Source organism: Mandrillus leucophaeus, unplaced genomic scaffold, assembly GCF_000951045.1.
Source record: "Mandrillus leucophaeus isolate KB7577 unplaced genomic scaffold, Mleu.le_1.0 Scaffold264, whole genome shotgun sequence".
Lineage (NCBI taxonomy): Eukaryota > Metazoa > Chordata > Mammalia > Primates > Cercopithecidae > Mandrillus > Mandrillus leucophaeus.
In genome coordinates, this window is record NW_012102743.1 from 2,681,441 (window position 1) to 2,705,351 (window position 23,911).

General features: G+C 34.1%; 1 protein-coding gene across 2 annotated transcripts in view; it reads left to right on the forward strand.

Annotated features, from left to right (window-relative positions):
• The window catches only part of MEMO1 (mediator of cell motility 1), a 149,327-nt gene that overhangs the window by 120,558 nt on the left and 4,858 nt on the right, over window positions 1–23,911 (forward strand). Inside the window, exons 6-7 of one of the 2 annotated variants that reach the window (XM_011984252.1) lie at window positions 4,502–4,644; window positions 13,202–13,278. In XM_011984252.1, coding sequence (XP_011839642.1) covers window positions 4,502–4,644; window positions 13,202–13,278 — 220 coding nt within the window. The remainder of the gene's footprint in view (window positions 1–4,501; window positions 4,645–13,201; window positions 13,279–23,911) is intronic. The other variant, XM_011984253.1, reaches the window with a different exon arrangement.

The window sequence follows — 23,911 nt, forward strand, 5'->3', positions numbered from 1 at the left end:
TTGCACATTGATTTTGTATCCTGAGACTTTGCTGAAGTTGCTTATCAGCTTAAGGAGATTTTGGGCTGAGACAATGGGGTTTTCTAAATATACTATCATGTCATCTGCATATTCATACATTTTTACCCAATTTTTATTTTGGTAATTCATTGTTTTATTGAGTTATAAGAGAATTTATGGAGACAAATTCTTTATGAGATATATGATTTGCAAATATTTTCTCCTATTGTATGACTTGACTTTTCATTTTCTTAATGAAGAGCAGAAGTTTTTCATTTTGTTAAATTCAGTTATCAACTTTTTTTCTTATATAGATTCTGTTTCTGGTATCAAATTTAAGAAAACTTTGCCTCCTCCAAGGTCATAGAAATTTTCTCCTTTGTTTTCTTCTTGAACAAGAGTCAGCAAATTACAGCCTGTGAACCCCATCTGGCCCACAGCCTACTTTTGTAAATAAAGTTTTATTTAAACATAGCCATACTTCTGTATTTACATATTGTCTATGCCTGCTTTCTCTCTACCTGAACTTTTGCACAGTTTCTATACTGTGTCGCCCAGAAAACTTGAAATATTTAATGGCCCCTTTCAAAAAATGTTTGCTGATCCCTGTTCTAGAAGTGTTACAGTTTTAGCTCTTATAGTTCTAGGATCCAATTTTAATTAATTTTTCCGTATGATGTGAGGCAAAGAGACAAGTTCATTATTATTATTTTTATTTTGGTGTATGGATATGCAGTTTTCCTAGTACCGTTTGTTAAAAAACTCTCCTATATGTTAGAAGTTACTTGCTTCTGGCTGCTTTCAAGATTTTCTTCTTGTGTCTTGTTTTCAGCTGTTTGATTATGATGTATCTGGGTGAGGATCTCTTTGTGCTTATCATACTTTGGATTTGTTGAATTCCTTAGATCTGTAGGTTAATGTTTTTTCATGAAATGTGGAACGTTTTCAGCGTTACTTCTTCTAATATTTTTACTGTTCCCTTTCTGGAGCTCCGATTATGTACGTGCTGATATGCTTGATGTTGTTTACAAATCTCCAATGCTCTGTTCTTTTTCTCTGTTCTGATTGTTTTTTTTTTGTAATTTCACAGACTGTTTCCTATTTAATATCAAATCTGCTCTTCAGACCATCTAGTGAACTCATTTGAATTTCTCATTTCAGTTACTATTCAACTCTAAAATTTCCACTTGATTCTTTTTAATAGTTTGCATTTATTTCTTTGTTGATATTCCCTATTTTAGTTATATCATCATAACTTTGAGCATGGCTTCCTGTAATTCTTTGAATAATATTTATAACTCTTTTGAAGGTTTTGTCTGCTAAATCCAATATCTGCTCTTACTCGGATACAACTTCTGCTGGCTGCTTATTTTTCCCCCCGAATACGGGTCATAGTTGGCTGTTTCTTTCCATGACTTATAATTTTTTTTGGAACTGGACATTTTGTGTAGTATGTTATAGTAACTTTGGATTCGGTTTTTATTCATTTTTTTCCCTTGCAGGTTGTATTTATTTATTTATTTAGTAACTTTCATGGACTTCAACTGCAGAATCTGTGTCTCCCACTATGTGTGGTTTCTTATGTGTCTCCCCAGCTTTTAAAACTTTTTAATTTGTAATTTTAAGCTTGGCTTTGTAGGGTTCCCACCTGCAATTCCTGAATTTAGTGCTTAGCTAATTATTGGTTGAAGGCTATACCTAAACACCTTGAGCCAGAAAGGCTTTCACCTTCTGCTGGGAGATTGTATGGAGGCTGTGAAGGGAGGATCACTTGGGCTCAGAGATTGAAGCTAACCTGGGCAACATAGTGAGACCCTGTTTCTGATTAAAAGAAAAAATCAACTAAGTATAGTCTGTTTTCATGTTTGTTTCTTTTACTTTTTATTATGTTGTCTTAGACCTAAGACCCTGTGCATGTGCCCAAATTTTCTGTTAGCCAGGCGTGTGTGGAGAGCTAGGTCTCTCAGGTTTCTAGCTTCCCCCATGCATATGCTGCCGGTCTCTCAGTTAGACTGCATTTTGTGTGGAGCTTAGGACTTTATGGGACTCCCGTGTACATGTGTGCAGGCTCCTAGTCAGCCAGTGTTGTGTGGAGGGCATAGGCTCTCTCTTTAGGATGTGTGGAAAATTTATCAAGTCTCTCTATGGCTTTGCCATTTCCAGTGTCTTTCTATTAAGTTTCTAGCTAGTCCTCAGGTTTCTGGCTCACCTCAACAACAGCAATCTCGGACTAAGCAATCTGCAGGCTTTTCTGTTTCCTGCTGAGTGTGGGTTTTCCACTCTCTGCTCCAAGTCAAAGTCATCCGCTTTTTGCAATGAATGTGCGGATTCCTTGATGGAACTTATACTTCAGTGGAGCTAGGGTAGGGGATGGAGGTAGCTCCTGGTAAGATGCCAGATTTCCACCGTAGTTACCAGGAAGTTCTGTAGTTTTTCATTAACATGCTCTTCTCATTTTTTTTTGTTGTTGTTGTTTTGCCTTTGGTTGATTTCCATAGCACAAAGATGGTTGCTTTTGACGCTTTTATCCAGTTTTATAATTGCTTTTTGGGGGTGAGATTTTGTATTCTTTCACTGGAAGTTCAACTTCAGAACTTGGATTTTAAATCCTAGTAGTATTACTTTTCAAAGCTAAATGCTCTTTTTTCTAATTCCTGCTTATTTGTCTGTAGAGATAGAGAACAAGTAATTTTTTAAAAAGACAGATGACAGAGGGGTGGATGAATGAGCCCCAATTCAAGTCCTAGGTTTCAACAGAGAACAGAGTTTTATACCTCCTTATAGATAGATTTGCAAGCTCAAACTGAGGTTAATTGAAGGTAATTAATGGCTCTTGTGGAGAGTAGGCGTGTTGTTTATTCAGAGTGAGCCAACTATTGTGACGAAGTACCTTTCCTATAGTGTTCTTCACTTCATAACAATTTTATGAAGTAAGTATTGCAATTTTGATTCCGTATTTTACAGATACGGAAATATATTTACAATTCGGGAACTTATCTATGCTCTGAACATTTGTATGTGGTGGGGATAGCACTTGAACCCATTTCTTCTGGTTTCGCCTTGTTCTTTATACTCCGTATAACTACTTTCCAATCATATCATAATTACTCACAGACACTTTGATGATCTTAATGTATTTTTTTATGTAGGTAGTAGTTGAGGTTAGAATAATTAATTCTTTTCTTTCAATTGACAATTAGTCTTAACTAATTGAAGAGCCGGATTCAGTCAGGCAGTTATTTAGCAAACTGGTAACAGTTAGAGAAAGAGATCCTGTGGCAGCTTCCTCTGCCAGCTTCCTTTTTTTCTCTTACTCCATAGATGCAGATTCTGCCCAAGAAGCCCCTGCATTGCAGAGGGACTGGAGATCTGTATGATCTGTTTATTTCGCAATTGACAGGGTAAGGGGGCCTTACGGGGGAGGTGCTTTAGCTTTATGCAGCTGGGCTAACATTTATTTGGGGATTATTTAAACTTAGTATTTTTAAAAACTTTGATGAATTTTGTTTGTCCTGCATCAGTTAAGTGCCAGATTATCATATTAAAAAGCATTTATTATAATGGTGATTTTTTTAAAAAGGTCCTGTTAACAACAAATCAGACAAACATGGTTCATGCTTCTAAAATACCAAATCTGGGATCATTTAGAATATAAATAATATTGAATATATATAAGTAAAATTTCATGACAATAACATTTTTAAAAAATAGTTTTGAATGAACATCTGTTTCTGTAGCTCATCATATTCTTTATTAATCTACTTTGTTTCTTTTCCATAAATCTGTCAATCTGTAGAGTGAAAAAGGGACTTGTGGATATGCCATAAACATTGTGGGTGGCTGTGGTGTCTTTTTCTGCTGCTAGAAATTAATACTTACTTCCTTTAATTCTTTGTCTACCCTAGATGCCAATGAAATTTGAGTCGTATCTTCCGACTGTCTTGTATCTGATCATTAGGATAAGTGTAAAAATGCAGTTGATAAATCTTACGGGAGCCAAGATTAAGTTTTGTAGGTCTCACTTGGCAGGTTTATAGAGCAAGTGCCAGAAATGATGATTTTTATAATAGGATAGATTAAAATAGGCGAGGAAGAGTTTAATGTTCTTTTATAATCACAGAAAGATTTGGCAGATGACTGTAGCCTTGATGAGTACGTGAAAAGAGTTGAGTTGGTGCTGTTCTGATGGGCTTGTTTTTATTTTTCGAGATGTTATTATACCTGGTAGTAAAATAGCTTTGTTTACCTAAAGAAGTAATATATTTCTGTAGTTTAAATGGATATTTTTAGTATTCTGTATGACTCATATTTTTAATCGTACCCTCGTACCCTTTAAACATTTAATTTATGGATTTTAAGAATTCAACAATAATATTATGTATGTTGTCCTTACCACTATTAATACATATTCCACTTTCTAATGCCAACACATTTGGAGAACTACTTTCATTCTTAAGCATCTTAAATGACCTTTTTTTTTTTTTTTTCTGTTTTCTTTAAGCCATAAGGATGAGTTTACCATTATTCCTGTACTGGTTGGAGCTCTGAGTGAGTCAAAAGAACAGGAATTCGGAAAACTCTTCAGTAAATATCTAGCGGATCCTAGTAATCTCTTTGTGGTTTCTTCTGATTTCTGCCACTGGGGTAAGTTCTAGATTTTAACATATCATGGTAGATGTTATATACTTCTGGTTAAAGGTATCTTTTCATTCTAAGCTCTGATTTTCAATTTTTTATCACTTTCCTTGGAAAGTTTTACTTCTGGCAGCAATGTTTAAAAGTGAACAAAAAATCTTTTGATCCTTTAAAAAGGATCAGATTACAATAGTGGATTATGGGTACATTTCCAAAGGCGACTGGTATAATTGGATTCACACTGTGAAGGCATCCTTGCTTAGATACTTATGTAGTGGGAGGTAAGATCTTTTAACCTCATTTCCAAGTAGGTGTGTATGGTAGATTCTTTGAAGTTAGTTTTGGTGGATAAATCCAGTGTTCTTTAGGATATAGAAGAGCACTGTGTGTTGTGCCAGTCCTTTTCCACATTTCCTTTTTTGTAATTAGTCTTTTTTTTTCTTTTCTTTTTTCCCCTTTTGGTGCTTAGTTTTTGCCCACAATTGCCATCAGTTTAAAGCTACCCTCCAGAGATTATAACATACTGGCTATTAGCACTGTGGTCTTCATTGGTAATGCTTTATGAGGGTAAGGACTCTTGAGTGATGTTTTGATTATTGTAAGAGTAAGAATGCTTCACAGTGAATACACCATAAGACAAGTGAGCTGTTTGTGGATTCCTCTTTTAGTAAACGTTGCTTTTACGGTCTTTGGATGCAGTTTGCTTTCCTTTATCCATTACTGTCCCAGAATATTTCTAAGTTTTGTTCCTTTTAGGACATCTCTTTGACCTATTAATTTATTGGTTTAAGATGCCAATATCTGTTCATTTATCAGTTATTTCTTTGATTATAAGGAAACCTAAAATGTAAGACCATAATTTTTAAGATACAATGCTAGAATAGCCAGGAGAACATCCTCAGTGAAACATAGGAAGCCATGGCATTTTATATGTCTTACCCATTGATTGCCAGAATTAATTCAACATTTATCTGGCCTGGTTGGGCTGGTGTCTTTCTCTTGCTTCTATCTCCGAATGGCCTTTTCAAAGTTGAGATCTCAGTTCCAGAGAACTATCTTTCATAATGGTACAGATTATTTTTTTGCATAAAGTACTTATCCTCAACTGGGAGTGATTTTACTGTGAGGGGCATTTGAAAATTCCTGAAGACAGTTTTGATCACCACAACTGGGATATGGTTTGGAGGTGGCAATACTATTGGTATCTAATGAGTAGAGTCCAGGGTAGCTGCTAAATAAACATCCTACAATGGCACAGGATGGCTCCCACATCAGAGAATTACCAGGCCCAAAATGTCAGCAGTGCTGAGGTTGGAAACCCAGATTTTTAGGATATGCAGGTAGTTGTGCTTCCTTTTCAACCCCCTAGAGAAGCTCTCAGGGGTCTTCTTCTTTTTTTAAATCTGTTTTTAATATTCAAGGTTCTTTATTTACTGATTTTATTGGTTAGCTGGTTTGCTACCTTTGGCAGAAGTTACATTTTATGGATATAAGTATGCTGCTTAGATCTGAAGGCTTGGTAGATGCTTAAAAGGAGTTCCTTTCTGTGGAATTTTGGAATTTAATAAGTGATCTTGAAAACTTAAGTATCATTACTGCAAAACAGCATATTTTCCTTAATATTGTGAATTTGTGTGGGTAACAAAGCATGGCTTTATGTTTTGAAAATTAAAATTCTTGAAGCAAGTGTCCCACCCCTCCTTCATTTTTAAGACTCTTATTAATCACTTGATTTAAATAATTAGTTCCCTTGATATTATTTTTCAGAACTTGGGCTTTCTTTCTAAGTTGGCAACCTGTGCAGTCATAACATAAATTCATGTAAAACGTCAGTAAACATTTCCGTATTGCTCTTTTCTGTGGAGTCATCCTTTTTACCTCATTAATAAAGAATTCTAAAGTAAGCAAAGCCTAGTCCACTGCTATATGTAACTACAATGGCTGAGAGAGAAAAATAAATTTGTTTTACCTTCTACCTAGATTCTTAGAAAATTATTGAGGTTGTTTTGTCTCCTGATTTCTTGGAGATTTTGGTATCTAAATTGTAAGATAGGCTTTCCAGGTGATAGGTACAAAAAAGAGCTCAAAAAAATTTAAAGACTCATGAATAATAGTTGTAAGAATTATCTAGAGACTAAAACGTTTTTTATGTTTATGTTTGGTGTTTAAGTAATAGAACTTTTCAAGAGTTTATTTTTTAGTATCACCATCATTAATAATACTCATTAAATGTTTTCTTTGTGTTTATGGAAAGCACTGTGCTACTTCTTACTGAGTAATATGTTGGGGTTCTGGAGATAAGTGAAAGGTGTAACATAGATAATATTCCAAAATTGATAGTCTTTTCACTACCACAGTAATTCTTGTAAAGTAAGATACATTTTCCTCTTTTGCATGCCTACTGAAGTAATATGAATTATTGACCAGTTATGGGTTAAGCTATCTTAAGAATTAAGTTTCATGTTTCTCACATTCATACTGTAGTGGCGACGGGTATCTTTCCTAAATTAGTAAGCCTGCCATATTATCATCTCAAAAATTCAGCTTTTTCTCATGAAGATAATACTTAATGGTTTTTCTTTTTAAAGAGGTACTATACAGGTTGATTTTTATTATATAGAAGCAATCATAACACTGACTTCTAAATAATTTCATAGGAGGGATTCAGTTCCTCATGCATGCAGAGGTCTTAAACGGTTCATTGAGTTACCTCTTAACACACTCTATAAATACCTGAATTTTTTTGGAAAAAAAATTTATTATAGTACACTTGAAAAATTACTCAGCTACACACAGTGGAAGTTTCTTTGTTTTGATTATTAGATTACTGGCAGTGACTACATTGTTCATTTTTAGTCAGTGGTTCTCTTTATAATGTGCCTACCTGTTGCAGAAAGTAAAGTGAAAACCTTGGTGATAGAGACATTTCAGATTATTACGTGTAAATTGGAAGATTTTTCTTGTTGACCTTATTTGTTAGCCAATGTTCTTTATAAAAATGATCTATTTTCTTAAATGTATTTTACTTTAAAGATGTTCATCTTTCAGATGCCTTGTAGCTTTTATTTAGACTTGAAAAGAGACATTAGAGAGATAAAGGTAGACATACTGAAGTACTCTCAAGTTTTCTTTCTAGTTGAGGTAAGTCAAGGGAGAGACAGGAACCTAGATTCCATTATCCCCCTTCTTTCAGTCCCCTCATTTGAGTTCCCCAAAAAGAAACCCTGCATTTCAGTTCCTGCCTTTTATCACATCACCAGTCTTGTACATATAGAAATGCCAGATTATATTGCTCAGGCAACACTTAAAATAGTTTCACCTCATTTCATCCTTTCTGTTACTAGCAGGAAGTAGATTAAGTGAAAAGACATTTGCCACTAGTCTGTATACTTTACCGTGGTTAAATAAATTGTTCCAATACTTTTTGTGCTTTTCAAGTTCTATATCCTATAGGATGGCTCCGTATGAGAGAATTTTGTCTGGACCTATTTTAATTTTTCAATTAGTAGAATTTTCTTCTCAAGTTTCAATTTTGGCCTTCTTCATATATATGATTGATATTTGTGTTTCCATGACCTTCCTGAAATTTATATTTCTAAATTTAGATTGTTGGCAGCTTTCATTAACATAATTTTCACTTCTAAGAAGTTTCTAAATGAAATTGGATTTAGCAAAAATTGATTTTTCAAAAGTGCAGTCATGAACTGGATATGGTAGTTTGTGTCTATAGTCCCAGCTATGTGGGAGATGAGGCAGGAGGATTACTTGAATCCAGCCTGGAGAACAAGTAAGACCTCATCTCTAACAAAAAAGAAACAAAAAGTAAAAGTGGACTCATGCTTTATTTGATTTACCTTTTATGGTGGTTTTGCAAATCAGTTTAGATAAGTTTACTTGGTGAATGTTTATGACATTATATTCTTCTTTAAATATGAGTTTACTATAGTCTTTTCAGCAATTTTGAATTTTTATGCATAAATTTATATTTGTTTTGGTTTACATTACTAGCTTTTTATAAATACGTACCACTTATTAAAAGTGGCATTCCCCTAAATATTTATGAAATTTATAACATTCAGATTTCTTCTTTATTGCATATTAACGTGATTATTCATGCATACTCTTCCTTTCTGTTAGTCTCTTGGGTATAAGGCTATTGCTGTTTTCTAAATAATTAAATTGGTTTGAGTGTAAGTTAGCTAATTCTTAAAATATACCTTAACCAAGCCATCATATTTGTCTTCTCAAATATTTGTACATACAGATTTTACAGATTTAGTTTTTGACTTTTTGCAGATTTGAGATAAGGCTAATACTTATACATTATAACTAGGACTTCAGAATGAAAACATGATAGTATTTAGCTTTTAAAAGTGATTACCTTATTTGATGCTACTTAGAGAATATTTCTTTTATGAAATACATTTTTTCTTTGGTAGTGATTTCAATTATGAATATCCCCAGGTTGGATCCTTAGTATCGAATGGCCTAGTAATTGATCTCACAAGGTTGTTGTGAGGTTTAACTCAAATATTTGAAAGTGGTTTAACATATTAAAAAATGTGATTAAGTAAATGTATGACAGTATAATTTTTATTGGATATGTATCTGAAAATCTATCTTATTGACTGATCTTTTGGGGGTTTTATAGATCAACTTTCCAAGGTCATTATTTATTTTTGCAGTTCAGTGCATAGCTTAATGTTGAGGTATTTAATATTCTTTTACCTTTTGTTTTAAGGTACTTAAAAAGTAGCATTGGTTCTTGTACCATTCATTGTTATGTTTGTCCTCATTAGTTGATTGTTGTGTGTTAAACAGACATCCCTGGAGCTTATTCTCCACACTCTGTGAATCCACTCATTAATCACCAGTCACCTTTGGAGATGGGAAAATTACTTACCTGTATTTCTTTTTCTCAGAAAGCGTGCTCTGGAATGGATTCACAAATGAGCTACCCTCCTTCCCTCAAAGAGTAAGGTTTCTGCTTTACAGGATTTTTTTCTTGGGTTATTTTTCCTCTCATCTTTTGAATTTGAAAAGAACTGAGGGAAGGCACCTGAAGAAACTACTGACATACTCACTAGGGGAGTTCCAAAGCTTGTGCTGTCCCTAGGGGCAGTGTCAATGGCTCTTAAAGCTAGAATGCTCATACTTGGAATTGAAACAGGGGCTCAAAGAATCCATTTTCCCAGTGTACCTTCTGAAAGGATAAGTTTCAGGTAAGTAATTTTCTCTTACTATGTGATACGCTTTATTCATACTTATAAAAGTACAAAAGTCCAGTTCTCCAGGTACATGGGCAATTGTATTTGTTTACAGTTTAGATTCATAACCTTTACTGAATGTCAGAAACACAAAAACTTATAAAAATAAAATAAATTTGCTCATGAGATACATATAATTATGATTTATTTTAAGTCAGTAATACATTTTTAGTTAAAGGTATATTTATGGTCATTTATTGTGCTTATGCTATCATTTTCTTTATTATTAAATAAAAATTTGAGACACTTTTAAAATAATAGAAACCAAAAAATAGTATTTTAAACTCAGTTTCTGAGTGGTGATTGACTAAAGTTGTGTGTGTGTATGCACACATATGTAAATATACACATACATACAGGCTATGATGATGGCAACCATTTACTTCAAGTTAGATGCCTTCTGTATGTATATTGACCAGAATACATTCATTGTTCAAGTGATTTTTAAATATTTGTATAATTTTTAAAAATTACCATGAGACAATTTGAGCTGCTACAACTAAAATATTTATTCAGTGTAGTAGCCATATGTAGTGTGGATTTAGCTACTTAATCGAAACATTCTTTAGAGTCCTTCAAATATTTATAGTCAGTTTTTCAGTTATTAAATATGAGGTGGCTACTAAAGAGTAACAAAAAGTAGATAGCATTTACTCCCATTGGTTCTCTGTGCATTTTTGCATTCTCATTAAATCCCATGCCGATCCAGTATTTTAAAGTATTTCAAACATCTCCTCTTTTTTTCCTTCAGAAGCAGTTTTTAAGTGAAAGTTACATAGAAAATGGCGTATATGAACAAGATAGCAATTTAAAGTATAGACTTTTCACTTACTATTAAGTCTGGTTTGACCAACTTCAGCCATTTGGAACAGCAACTCTTTACTTGGAATTAAGCAGAAAAGACTTTTGAGTAGCAAATGACTATCATGAAGTGTATGCATTTTTCTCTGCACCTGGGAGTAGCAGTAGATTATGTCCCAGTCAGAAGACTTACTGATAGTAGCCAAAACTAATAGCTATTTCCAGAAGCAGGGAAGAGAGAATGTATTAGTGTAAACCTAAAGCAGTTAAGGTTCAAAGAATTGAGGTGTATACTACCTGGATTTCCTCCAAGAATATTGTTCTTACTATAGTGAGAGTGAGTCAGAATATTCTTGTCTAAGGTGTTCATTTGCTTCAGAAAGATTTTGGACAGCTTTGTCAAAATAACTTTGAAATAGAAGTAAAAATTTAGTATCAAATGAATTGAATCGATAAATTATTATAACTGCACTTTAGATTTGGCATTGAGCAGCCTTCTCACAGCCACCTGGCAATGAGAAAAATAGTGTCAGGCTGGGCACGGTGGCTCACGCCTATAATCCCAGCACTTTGGGAGGCCAAGGCAGGTGGATCACTTGAGGTCAGGAGTTTGAGACCAGCCTGGCCAACATGGTGAAACCCCGTCTTTACTAAAGATACAAAAATTAGCTGGATGTGGTGGCACATGCCTATAGTCCCAGCTACTCGGGAGATTGAGGCAGAAGAATCACTTGAACCCGTGAGGCAGAGGTTGCAGTGAGCCGAGGTTACGCCACTGCACTCCAGCCTGGGCAACAGGGTGAGACTCCGTCTTTAAAAAAAAAAAAAAAAAGAAAAAGAAAAAATAGTGTCAATTATATAGTTATTAGGTAATTCTCATTGTTAGTTATGCACGAAGTATTAATATATACATTCTTTACAGAAAAATAAAGCTATACCTAACTCTAAATTTTGAAAGAAATGTTTAATGAATTATCAGTATAGAGGCATTGAATGATAAATTATTATTGTTTTAAGAATTTTTTTTTTAGTTCAAAGACTATAGTTGATCTCATAGCTAAGGTAACATGCAGTAATCTTTATTGTTTTATTCAGGAAGCAGATATTATTTCAGACTCTATTGCCCAATCCTAGGATATCATCAGTTAAGTTATAAGATGCAATATTGATTGAATAATGGCTCTTGGGAGAGAATAAGGACTGCTACATTGAGTAATTATATTACTGTATACGAAAAGTTAAAATGTGAACAGTAAGGAAATATGACATATTTTAGAAAGATGACCATCAGAGGTGATCAGTGTCAACAAATGAATGAAGTGTTTCAGTTCTGTGATGTGTAGTTTTTCAAAAAGGACATCAAAGAGGGTTTTATAATTTTGCACTGCTCATCATTTACGTAATTTTTTTAGTAAGATGAACAGAAAACTTAAAAATCTTAATTATCCAGCTAAAGAGTTCCATGTCTTCAGGTGTGAGGGTGGTAACTGGATATATCAATATTGCTCTAAACATGAAGCACAAGACACATGATGTGTGTACATGATTTGTATACTCTTAATTCCTTTAGAAATGCATTTTGGTCAATCTTTAACATTAAGGAAATACAAAAGTAATGACTTCTTGGAAAAAAGGCACTGCTGAAAGGTAGATTTAGGTGTATCTGAAATACGTTATAGTCAGTTGAGTAACAACACTCCATAATTAGTTAAGAAAATTTTTAACTTTTGATTTTCATGTAACTAGTAGGAAACAATTTTTCTGAGACTTTTGTTTTCTGTCTTCTCTTTAAGCTTCTTTCATTTTACCCTCTCTGTTCTTTGGAGAATAGCCAAAACATTGAATGTTCTATGCTTTTACTCTTACTGAGATTTTATGTCAGGGTAGGAATATTTATTATATTTATATTATATTTACCCTTTTGTGTATTCTGTTCACATTGCATAAGGCACTTGTATTGATCCTTTTCTAAGTAGTGCAAAAATGAGATATTTTTTTAAAAATTTACTTCATAAAAATCACATAAGTTACAGTATTTGTGACCTACACTTTTTTTTTCCCTGTAATAGAGATCAAACCTTTGTACAGCAAAAGCAAAGGCTTTTAGTGATTTGTTATACCAAGATAGTTTTCTTAAACCAAATTTTCTTCAGTAATATTCTTTGGGTTTACTTTCCAATATAGACTGATAAAATGTTTAACAATGCTTCTAACTTTTAAGCTGTTTTGTTTCCTTAATCTTGTATTTCTGGTGATTTTAAGGTTTCTACAATTTGAAATAGTTCTTAACATCATAAAACATTGGTGATATCATTTCTTTATTACCTTCCCAAATATGCCTTTTATTTTTATGTACAAGGGCTCTTGGGAATGATTCTCTCAGAGGCTTAAGCTGTGCTTTGCCTTTCATGAGAACTGAAATTATTTGGTAAGCGCTTGCTTTCTTTTTAGCTTCTAATTTTTCCCTATTTTATTTTGTACATGATATTTGTTTCAAGGTCAAAGGTTCCGTTACAGTTACTATGATGAATCCCAGGGGGAGATTTATAGATCCATTGAACATCTAGATAAAATGGTAAGTCTTTCAGGTGTGGGATTTTAATGCTCTAAGGCTTTTTCTTTAATTTCAGATCAGTAATTCAAGACTTAATATGTTGAAATAATATACGTTTTTCCCTATCTTTAAATGTACAAAATGCAATGTGTCATCATATAAATATTGACTATAAGAATAATCCCTTCTAGTAGGAATTTCCATCATCATAATTTTGTTTGATTAATGAGAATATTTAAGAATAATATATACAGATTTAAAATACTTTTTAGAGAAGTACTTTAGCTTTAGGGACAATAGGATACTAATACCATCATTTACTGTTAAGCAGTAGTAACCATAGCAGATGATGGATACCTTGACTCCTATTTGTTTCAGGACTACCTGAAATATTTCTTTTGACTCCTTCTTTTGACTCCTTCTGAACAGCATTGTTGTTTCTTAAAATTTATTAAATAACTTAGTGTATTTTTAGTTTTGATAGCAGGCCAAATTACTGTTCTTAAGTGATGATGAAGATTTTATGAATTAGCTACTAAAAATACGTATTCTATGGGAGGAACTATATGTAAACTTGAAGTAAATAACCTGAAAATTATAAAGGTTTGACTGAAAGTCTTAATTTTTTAAAATTATTGCCGCTTTGCCTCTGGAAATAAAGATATCATAGCCTTATGATAACAGTGTACAGGAATTCCAATGTACACAAAATGTAGCTAACTTAAATCTTGTCTGCCATACTGAAGAGATTTATACATATACTTTATTTTAAGTTTTAAAATTTCAGGCATGTTTATTTTGTTTTGTTAATTTATTTTTATTATTTCCTTGGACCAGCAGTTTGACCTGACAGAGGCATGTTTATTTTGGAGCTACTTTTTAGAAGCTCTCAAAATGATCTAAAATTTAATGGAATTAATATTTTAAACATAATAAACTCACATCATTGACATATTTCTGTAAAATATCCTGTAAATCAGATTATTTATCTAATTTCATTTTTGTTTTGATTTGCATTTCCCATTGATCTTAAGCATGCATATTAAGACATTTATTTTTTCCTTTTTTTAAGAGGCAGGGACTCACTCCATTACTGAGGCTGGAGTGCAGTGACACATCATAGCTCCCTGCAACCTGGAATTTCTGGGCTTAAGCAATCCTCCTGTCATAGCCTCCTGAGTAGCTGGGACTATAGGCACATGCCACCATACCCAACTAATATTTATTTATTTAGAGACAAGGTCTCACTCTGTGGCCCAGGCTGGCGTGCAGTGGTGTGATTCGGCTCATTGTAGCCTCTACCTCCCAGGCTCAAGCGATTCTCCCACCTCAACCTCCCCAGTAGCTGGGGTGCCTACCAGGTGCCCACCACCAGACCCATCTGATTTTTGTATTTTTTGTAAAGACAGGGTTTCACCACGTTGCCCAGGCTGGTCTCAGACTCCTGAACACAAGTGATCTGCCAGCCTCAGCCTCTCAAAAGTCCTGGGATTACAGGCATGTGACACCGCACCCAGCTTTTTTCTTTTTCTTTTTCTTTTTTTTTGTAGAGACAAATCTTGCTTTATTGCCCAGGCTGGTTTTGAACCCGGGGCTTCAAGTAACCCTCCTGCCTCCCAGAGTGCTGGGATTACAAGTGTGAGCCACCGCACTTGGCATGTATTAAGACTTGAACTTCATGACCTGGAGCCTTTAGGTATCTATTAAAAAGAGCTATAAAAAAAGCATAAGAAAACAAAATTATTTTTACAGATGCAAATAATTTGTTTTTTTTTTTTCTCTTCGTTTGTCGTTTTGCTCCTTTTACAAATTCTTAGTGTATTATCTTGTTTTTGGGCCATTTGGATTTGGATTTTTGTTTTTTTCCCCTTTTTTTTTTTTTTTTTTTAATTTGAAGACAAGCTTTCACTCTATAACCTAGGCTGGAGTGTAGTAGCACCATCATGGCTCACTGCTGCCTCAACCTCCCCGGCTCAGGCAGTCAAGCACAGATGTGTACCACCACACCTAGCTAATCTTTTTTTGTAGAGACGAGGTTTCGCCATGTTGCCCAGACTGGTTGGAACTCCTGAGATCAAGTGATCCACCCTCCTTGGCCTCCCAAAGTGCTGAGATTACAGTCATGAGCCACTGCACCTGGCCTGGATTTTTCTTAAAAGGAATTTCAATTTGTTGTTCTAAACACAGAATTTTAAAATATAACTATATTCTTACCTAGCTTAGGAGTATAGTAGATATTGATCCTACTGCCTTTTTTTCTTGAAGTGCTATAGTAATCATAATATTTTTTCTTTTCTTTCTTTCTTTCTTTTTTTTTTTGTGAGACAGAGTCTCCCTCTGTCACCCAGGCTGGAGTGCAGTGGCGCAATCACAGCTCACTGCAGCCTCAACCTGCTGGGCTTAAACAATCCTCCCACTTCAGCCACCCAAGTAGCTGGGACTGTAGACATGTACCACCATGCCTGGCTAATTATTTTTAGTTTTAGTTTTAGTTTTTAGTGATGGGGTTTCGCCATGTTGCCTAAGCTGATGATACTTATTTTAATTTTTTAAATAACACAAATAATTTTGGGATTTACTCATAAACAGTATTAAATATAGCAGAACAACTCTAACTTGCTCTCTATGACTGTTGACAGATTATTTTAATATTCTAGTTTTCATTTCCTTATCTGGAAGAAGATAGACTTGGACTAGATGGTCTCTAAATTGTCTTTAAATTCTATCAGCTTGTAAGTCTTCAGTTTGTTCAAATCAACTCTACCAATGTGTTAAACCTTATGCATATGTTTTAGTATAAGATTATTTGGTCTAAAGTAGATCAAATATTTTAGTAAGGAATCTGGATTTGAATGTATTAATAGAATATGTCATGTAGTATATTTTATTAAAGCCAAATGTAATGAATGCAAAGTTCGTTACTTAGTGTGTTTATCATATGTAAACTTAGCTTAGTTGCTACTTTAAATCCAATTATTGTCCAATACTTTTACCTTTAGAATTTTATTTGGATTTTAATGTATTGTCTTCTCTTTTGGCTTCTTGATGTTTTCATTTCAGTTGATTAACTCTCCTTTGACTTTTTATTCTGAGGTTTAGTTCTCAGTTGCCTCAGAAAACTTTTTCTGGCTTTGTCTGTATAGCAAATGATTAATGATTGTCAAAGCAAATGGTTAATGGGTATCTGCTGTTTGTCTGGTACTCTGTGCAGTATTGAAGACATAAACAAGAGAAAACATAGTCCATGACTTAATGGCAGTTAGAGTCCAGTGGTTGAACATACTTAGAAACAGCCATTACAATATAGAGAGCTGAGATACATTTAGGAGGTAGAATGAAAAGGACTTTAGGGATTAATTGGGTGTGTCATGTTAAGGGAGTGGTGGGATGTGGGATGATTTCTGGCTTCCGTGTGTATATAGATGTACACACTAATACAGGGAACATAAGAGGGACAGATTTAAAGAAAAAGATGAGTTCAGTTTTAGACATGGCTTTTGTGTTGTTTAGAACTGCACTTTTTGATACTGTAGCCACCAATTACATGTATTTATTGAGTATGTGAAGTGTGGTTATACAACTTGAGGTATGCTGTAAGTGTAAAATATACACCGGATTTTGAACATGTAGTATAAAAGGAACAAAAATATCTCAGAAATAATCTATCTTGATTATATTATAAAATGATACTGCCAGATTGTGTTTAATAAAATATCTTAAAATAAATTTTACCCGTTTATTTTTAAAATATGGATACAATAAATTTTAAAATTACATATATGGCCTGCATTATATTTTTATTGGAGAGTACTGGTTTAGAACATGAAGGTAGGTCTGGATGGAGATAAACATTTTGAAATTATTGATGTATGAGGAGTGGATTGGAAGAAAGGATGTTAATGCCATTGTTCACAGAGTCAATCTCCAGAGAGAGTATAAGGAGTAGGAACAAAGGGGGAGTTAGATCAGATGGACATACCAGCATTAAGTGGAAGAGGAGATAAAGAAGAGTCAGTAGAATTCTGCCTAGAGAGAACTGAGAACGAGCAATATCACAGAGAGGATGAGCTTTATTTAGCAAAGAGGGAGGAAGAGTATCAAATGCTGCACAGAGGTGAATTAAGAACCTTGCAAGAGCAGTTTCAGTGGAATCAGGTTAGAAGGTAAATTGGAACAAAGAGGCAAAAACCAAATGTGAAAAATGGTTCTGTACTAGTTTTGAGTATGACAGAAAGGAGCAGTGTTTAACTGTTAACTGACTTGGTAGGTGAGGAGATCCAGGGAAACACAGTCAAAGGAGGAGTTTTTAAAGATGGGAACTGTGAGATTACTTCAGAATTTCCAGTAACATTAATTCCTAATTTGAGGTCTTAGAGAGATTTGACTTAAGATTATATCACCTGTATGATTCTCATTTTGCCCCAGTTTAACCTTTTTTGTCTTATATTTTATTCATTTAGGAAAGAATCTATAAGGAGGAATGGCTGTATATATGTGAAATATAAATTATTAATGTTATGCATGTAAATTTTCCCCTGTCATTAAAATTACCTTTTTTTTGGTTAAGTAACCATACAGAAAATAATTTTGAAAGATACCTCAGTACTAAAATTTTCAAAGTAAATAAAGTCTTCCTGGACATGGTCTTTAGCAAGTTTGTACTAAATTTTATGAAAAAGTAATGCTTTTTGCACCAAAAATGTAAGAGTAACTCCTGCCAGAACCACATTTTCAAACACCATACATAATTTCCACTTGGATGTCTTATAAACAGCTCATACTAAACACATTCCAAACGGAGTTCCTGATTTTCTTCCCACCAAGACCTGTTCTACTCATAGACTTTCTTAATTCAAATGATGGTGGTCCTATCCTTCCACTTTCCTAACTGGTCTTCTTAGACCTACTCTTGTGTTTGTCAGTCTCAGGTAGCTTAAAGTAGGAACCAAAGCAATTATTTTAAAATCTAAATCAGATCATGTTACTCTTCTGCTCCGTATCTCCTGTAAAATTGCCCCCTTTCAGTCAGAATAAAAGCCAGTGTCTTTACAATGGGTAGGCAAAAAGGACCAACGTGACTTGTAGCCCCCAAATGTTAAGAGCCCTCCATCTTCTTACTTTTACTCTTCTTTCACTCTACTGTGGACACACTGATCTCCTTACTGTGCCTTGATAATGTCAGGTATGTGCCTAGCTTAGGGCTTTTGCCTGTTTTGCACTTGACTGTCTCACTTACCTCAAGTCTGCTTAGTTCTCACCTTCTCAGTGGGGCCTTCTGACTACTCTATTTAATTTTGCATCCTACATCCTACCCTTGCAGCATTCTCAGTCCACCATACCCTGTTCCACTTTTTCTTCTAAAAAACTAAATACTTAACTACATTTCTGTCAATCAGGATATTTGTTTTGTTCACTGATGTATACAAAGTGCCTAGAATAGTGATTAGAATATAAGTAGGTGGTCAGTACATATTTTTCAAATGAATAAATTAATGGATATAATCTTCCTGTATGCAATTTGAAAACATGACTCTCCTAACTGTAACATGTAAAGGAAATAAAAGGAATTTATAATAAATATGTATTTAAGAATGTAAATGCCCAGGCACAACTAAATTAGAAGATACAATGAAGTATTCAAATGTTTATGAATAGTATTATTAATGTAAAAACAGCTACAGATACACACTTACACAGGTGTGTGTTAGTGACTCAAATTACTAAGTGCCATTGCTAGTGACTTGATTTTCCGAAATGGTGAACAATTCTTAGTAAACTTGTAAACAAAACAAGTACAGTCTTCCCTCACTTTGCATGATAGTTTTATTCCTGGGAAACTCATTGTATATTAAAATCAATGCAAAACTTATTTCTGTTTGTATACAAAGTAGAATTAATGTATAGATAATTAAGGCTGTAGATATTCTGTAGTTTTATGGATGGAGAACAGTCTTTGTGTAGGAAACTGTCCTGTGTCAGCATCCCTGGAATCCCACTGAGTCCCAATAGCATCTTCAAATTATTGTGACAGCCAAAAAGCGTGCATCATTTTCCATTAGGCTGCTTGGATGAACAGCTGTTCATTGACCTTACCCTGCTGTATTTTTATTCTAGGTATTTATTACTGCATGACTTATTATTCATTTGTTGATTTGTCTTGGGGTTATCTCCCTCATTGGATTATATAAGCTTCATGAGAACAGGGACTTTGTCCATTTTTCCATCCCAGTGCCTGTCAGTGGGCACACAATATATACATTTGTTGAATGAATGATAATGGATGGGGAGGGTGGTGAGAAATGAAGCTTAAAGACTCTAAAACAGCTGTCTTGAAGGATCTTAAATAGGGAAGTGATAAAGTTGGTTTTGTATTTGAATAGACCATATGACTGCAGTGTAGCAAATGGGTTGGAAGGAGGCTGGAGGAGATACATGTAGACCAGTTAGGTAGTCCAGATGAGAAACGATGGTAATTTAGACAATGGGTGGAGTGATGGTGGTAGAAGAGAGGGACAGAAATATATATATTCAGTATATTTAGGAGACAAATTGATGATGGGACTTGGAGGTAGATTGAGCTTGTGGGGGTCGAGGAAATGTCAAGGATGACTCCTAAATTTTTGGCTTTGCTGCTGGTTGGATGGTTACATTATTTATTTAGGTCATAAGCACAGGAAGAAAGGACCAAAATTTTTTTTGGTGGGGCAGGAAGATCATAAATTCTGTTAGGGATATGTTATGTTTGCTATTGCCTTTAAGACATCTAAGTAGAGATGTCAATCAGGTCGACATTTGGATTTTCATTTTGCCAGTTATTTTTGAGTACGTATACATCCTGAGGCGTTGGTGGAGATACAGCAATAAACAAACATGGTTCTTACTGTCATAAAACTTCTAATTGGAGGAGATACATGTTAATTTTAAAAGGTAAGGAAGTATATTAATTAGTTTCAAGTAGTAATGTGTGCAGAAAATACCTAAAACCGTAAATGATGGTAAATGATTAGAGGCTTTGGATTGAGTGGTCTGAGAAAGACTACCTTGAGGATGAAAATTAAAGTGAGTTCGGAATGATAAGAAAGAGCAAACCAAGTAAAGATCAGAGGGAAGAGCATTTTAGACCGGAGAAGTTGCCAGTGCAAAGATCTTAGGTTTGGAAAGAGGCTGGTGTGTTAGAAGAAAAGGAAAAAGCCAGTGTTGTGGGAGTATGGTGCATAAGAGTAAGAAGAGTGGTGTGTATAAAAGAGGCAGGGAGCTGATAGTATAGGGTAATAATTGAGGGGAAGAACTTTATATAAATACAAAATAAAGGAAGTGAGATGATATAATTTGCATTATTTTTAAGGTCACTCTGGTAGTTGTGTGGCAAATGGATTATACAGGAGGGTCAGAAGTAGCAACAATGGGGCTAGGGGTGGTGGCTCACGTCGGTAATCCCAGCAGTTTGAGAGGCTGAGGCGGGCAGATCAGTTGAGGTCAGGAGTTTGAGACCAGCCTAGCCAACATGACACAACCCCCTTTCTCCTAAAAATACAAAAATTAGCCAGGCATAGTGGTGCATGCCTGTAGTCCCAGCTACTCGGGAGGCTGAGGCAGGAGAATCGCTTAAACCCAGTAGGTGGAGGTGAGGTTAGAGTGAGCTGAGATCACATCACTGCACTCTGGCTCTGGGGACAGAGCTGAGCCTCTGTCTCAAAAAAAAAAAAAAAAAAAAAAAAGGAGTAGCAACAATGGGCCATTGGCAGAAGTTCAAGGGAGAGATGATAGTAACTTGGACTGTGGTGATGTTGGTGGAGATAGAATGAAGTGGATGGAGTTCAGATCTTTTCAGAAATAAGAGTCAAAAGGACTTTGCTAATGGGTTGACTGTTTTGGTTTGGAGCTCGGAGAAGGCTTTCAATCCGACTAGAGATGTAAGTTTGGGAGGTCTCAGTAGATCATTAAAGCTAGGACAGAGATGAGATTGCTTACTATAGTAATCATTAACCCTGTCATTGCAACAGAACTCAGTTGTGGAACTTTGTTGAAATTTGCTGAGACCCTGTCTCAAATATTGAAAAATTCTGAATAAATATTGAGTATTTGCTTCATACTAATATGCTTGAATTTAATGTTTGATTTTAACATGTGGACTTGGAGTTTATTTCTGTGGTCCATTTGTTGAGATATTTTTATTTATATTTAGAATTTTTAAATGGCTCATAAGTGTTCTATTTTATTAGCATACTGTTGATTCAAATTACAAGTCAATTTTGGGAGTTAGAATACATGGGTCAAAGTAATAAGAATGGTTAGCTCTAGACGTAAACTTAGGTGTGTTTATATTACATATATATGTACACTTGCTGTTAGGCAGACTTAAATAATGTATTGTCTTAATTGATTAATCAGATGGTGAATGTACTTTGTCATATTTCTTTTCTAAGAGATTATTTTATATTATAAATAATTTAATTCGTTTGAGAACCAATATCTTAGTTTTCATATGTGATCTTTTCAGACAAAATGTACTTGGATGGTTCTCTGCATAAGCATTATAAAAATGTTAACGATTTTGAATTGCAGTAATAAGTATACATTTTGAAAGTTTGATAGAGTAAAAAGAAACTAAGTATAAAATTTTAGACTACATCTGTTCAAAATTAGCATGTTAATTAAGTTTTGGTCCTTTTTAACTGGAAACTATTACCAAATATAGTTATTACAAGGCTAGAAAATAAAACCATTTCTAAGTTGCAAAAGAAAAATAGCTATTCTTCTTACTGCAAAATGTTTATATATCTAGCACTTGAATATCTTAGAAATTAATTATGTGAAAAAACACAAAATATAGAATGAACTACCAAATGTAGTTGGGAAAAATTATGTAACTGTAGCATAGGATATCTAAACTCTGAAAGTCTTGCAATTTTTTTGGCTATAGACCAATTTCTTTGGTAATTAGTGCTTTGCGATGTCAATAATTACTGTGACTAAAGCAGAACCTATTTGGAGATACTGATCTTGTAAACTTTACTTACTTGAAATATTAGTCATAGTTATTCATATGAGATGGTCATAGGTTATCATTTTTATTATACTACTCTTTTGGGTGTAGACCAGTGTTTCATTATGGACATTGGCAAATTATGATTCAGCAAGGATAATCTGAAAATGTCATTGTATTCATCTGTTGTAACTTCTTTTTCTTTTAAATTTATCAGTTACTTCACTTAATTTGAACATGAACTACTCTTCTTCCTTCCTACTATTTTAAAAGTGAAAATTGTTCCTTTGTCACCTCATTTGTCACTTCTTTCTCTTGAACCTAAGCCAATAGCTTCTTAGTAAGTTTTATAACATCGCTTGTAAGATAGCCATTTATTAGTACATTACTTAGCAGTGCTATTTTTAAGGTGAGTTTTTTCCATAAAACTTTCACTGTTAACGATTTTATCTTGATGCCTCTTAAAGAAACTAGAGTATTTCCTTTTCCTACCCCACGTCACTAAATGTGTACTTATCTGCAAATATAAATGTATATCCTTTAAACTATAAACCCAAAATTCTAATGATTTGATAATGTGGTGTTAATTATGTGGTTGGAATGATTCTAGTTTTTATTTCATAAGTGCCTCTAAAAGTTTTGCTACTCCTTTGCATTTATTACTTTTGGGAGAGATTTACTTCTGGGTGATAATTGTTAGATTGTCATTTTATTAAATCTAGGCAAACTTTTTTAAAGAGGGAAGATAATTTGTTGTCTTATCAGAGTCCTGAATTTGAGCTTTGTCAGTTAATACTGCCTATTTAGTTTAGGGTTGCCACTTGGAGTTTGACATCACAAACATTCACCGATTACTTGAAGAGTCAACACAATGATAGATTGGTTCACCCCTTAAATTTAGGGAGTTTGCTTTCAATTTGTGGATTTCTTTCTGAAACTTAAATTCGTCAGAAACCTGTATCCTTAATTTGTGGATTTCTTTCTGAAACTTAAATTCCTCAGAAACCTGTATCCTTGATGGATGGGCTTTTGGTGTTTATTATGTCTGCCTTATCTTAGAGCATCTTAGAGCTGAATGAATAGTATAGTGACCCATTTCACTCCTCCACATTAGGTCAAGTTTATGTGAACAATCAAATTATCACTATCCTAGGCCTTAGGAAGCTCTCATTGCCTGGACTTTAGACTCACTGATGATATCTTCTACTATTTTAAGAAATAAAACAGTTAATTCAGCATAATTGGGGAAGGATATTCTTTTTCATCGTCTTGGACTTTTGCCACCAGCATTGAAGTAGCATTTCTGTCTTTTTGGAATTTTCCTAATAGTAATCTCATAGCTGTTAACATAAAAACATAGGTATATCTAAAAGTGTATTCGCCATTATTCTGTATTAGTTAATAATGTTCCATTTCTAAATTTTATCATTATTGCTTTTGTTTGCCTACTTCATGAATTTTTCAATTAGAGGTTCACCTATGAGAAAAGCCTTAGTTTTCCCCTCTGTCTTTCCTTATAAAGAGACACTTGTGTCAGCTAATTAAGTATAATTGAATTAATTTTTGCACTAGTAGGTTTATAGCACACTTTAAAGAATTAAAATTTTTGCACATTTAATTTCTTAACTCCTATCATATCAATTTTTTATTTTCTCTCGTAATTTAACC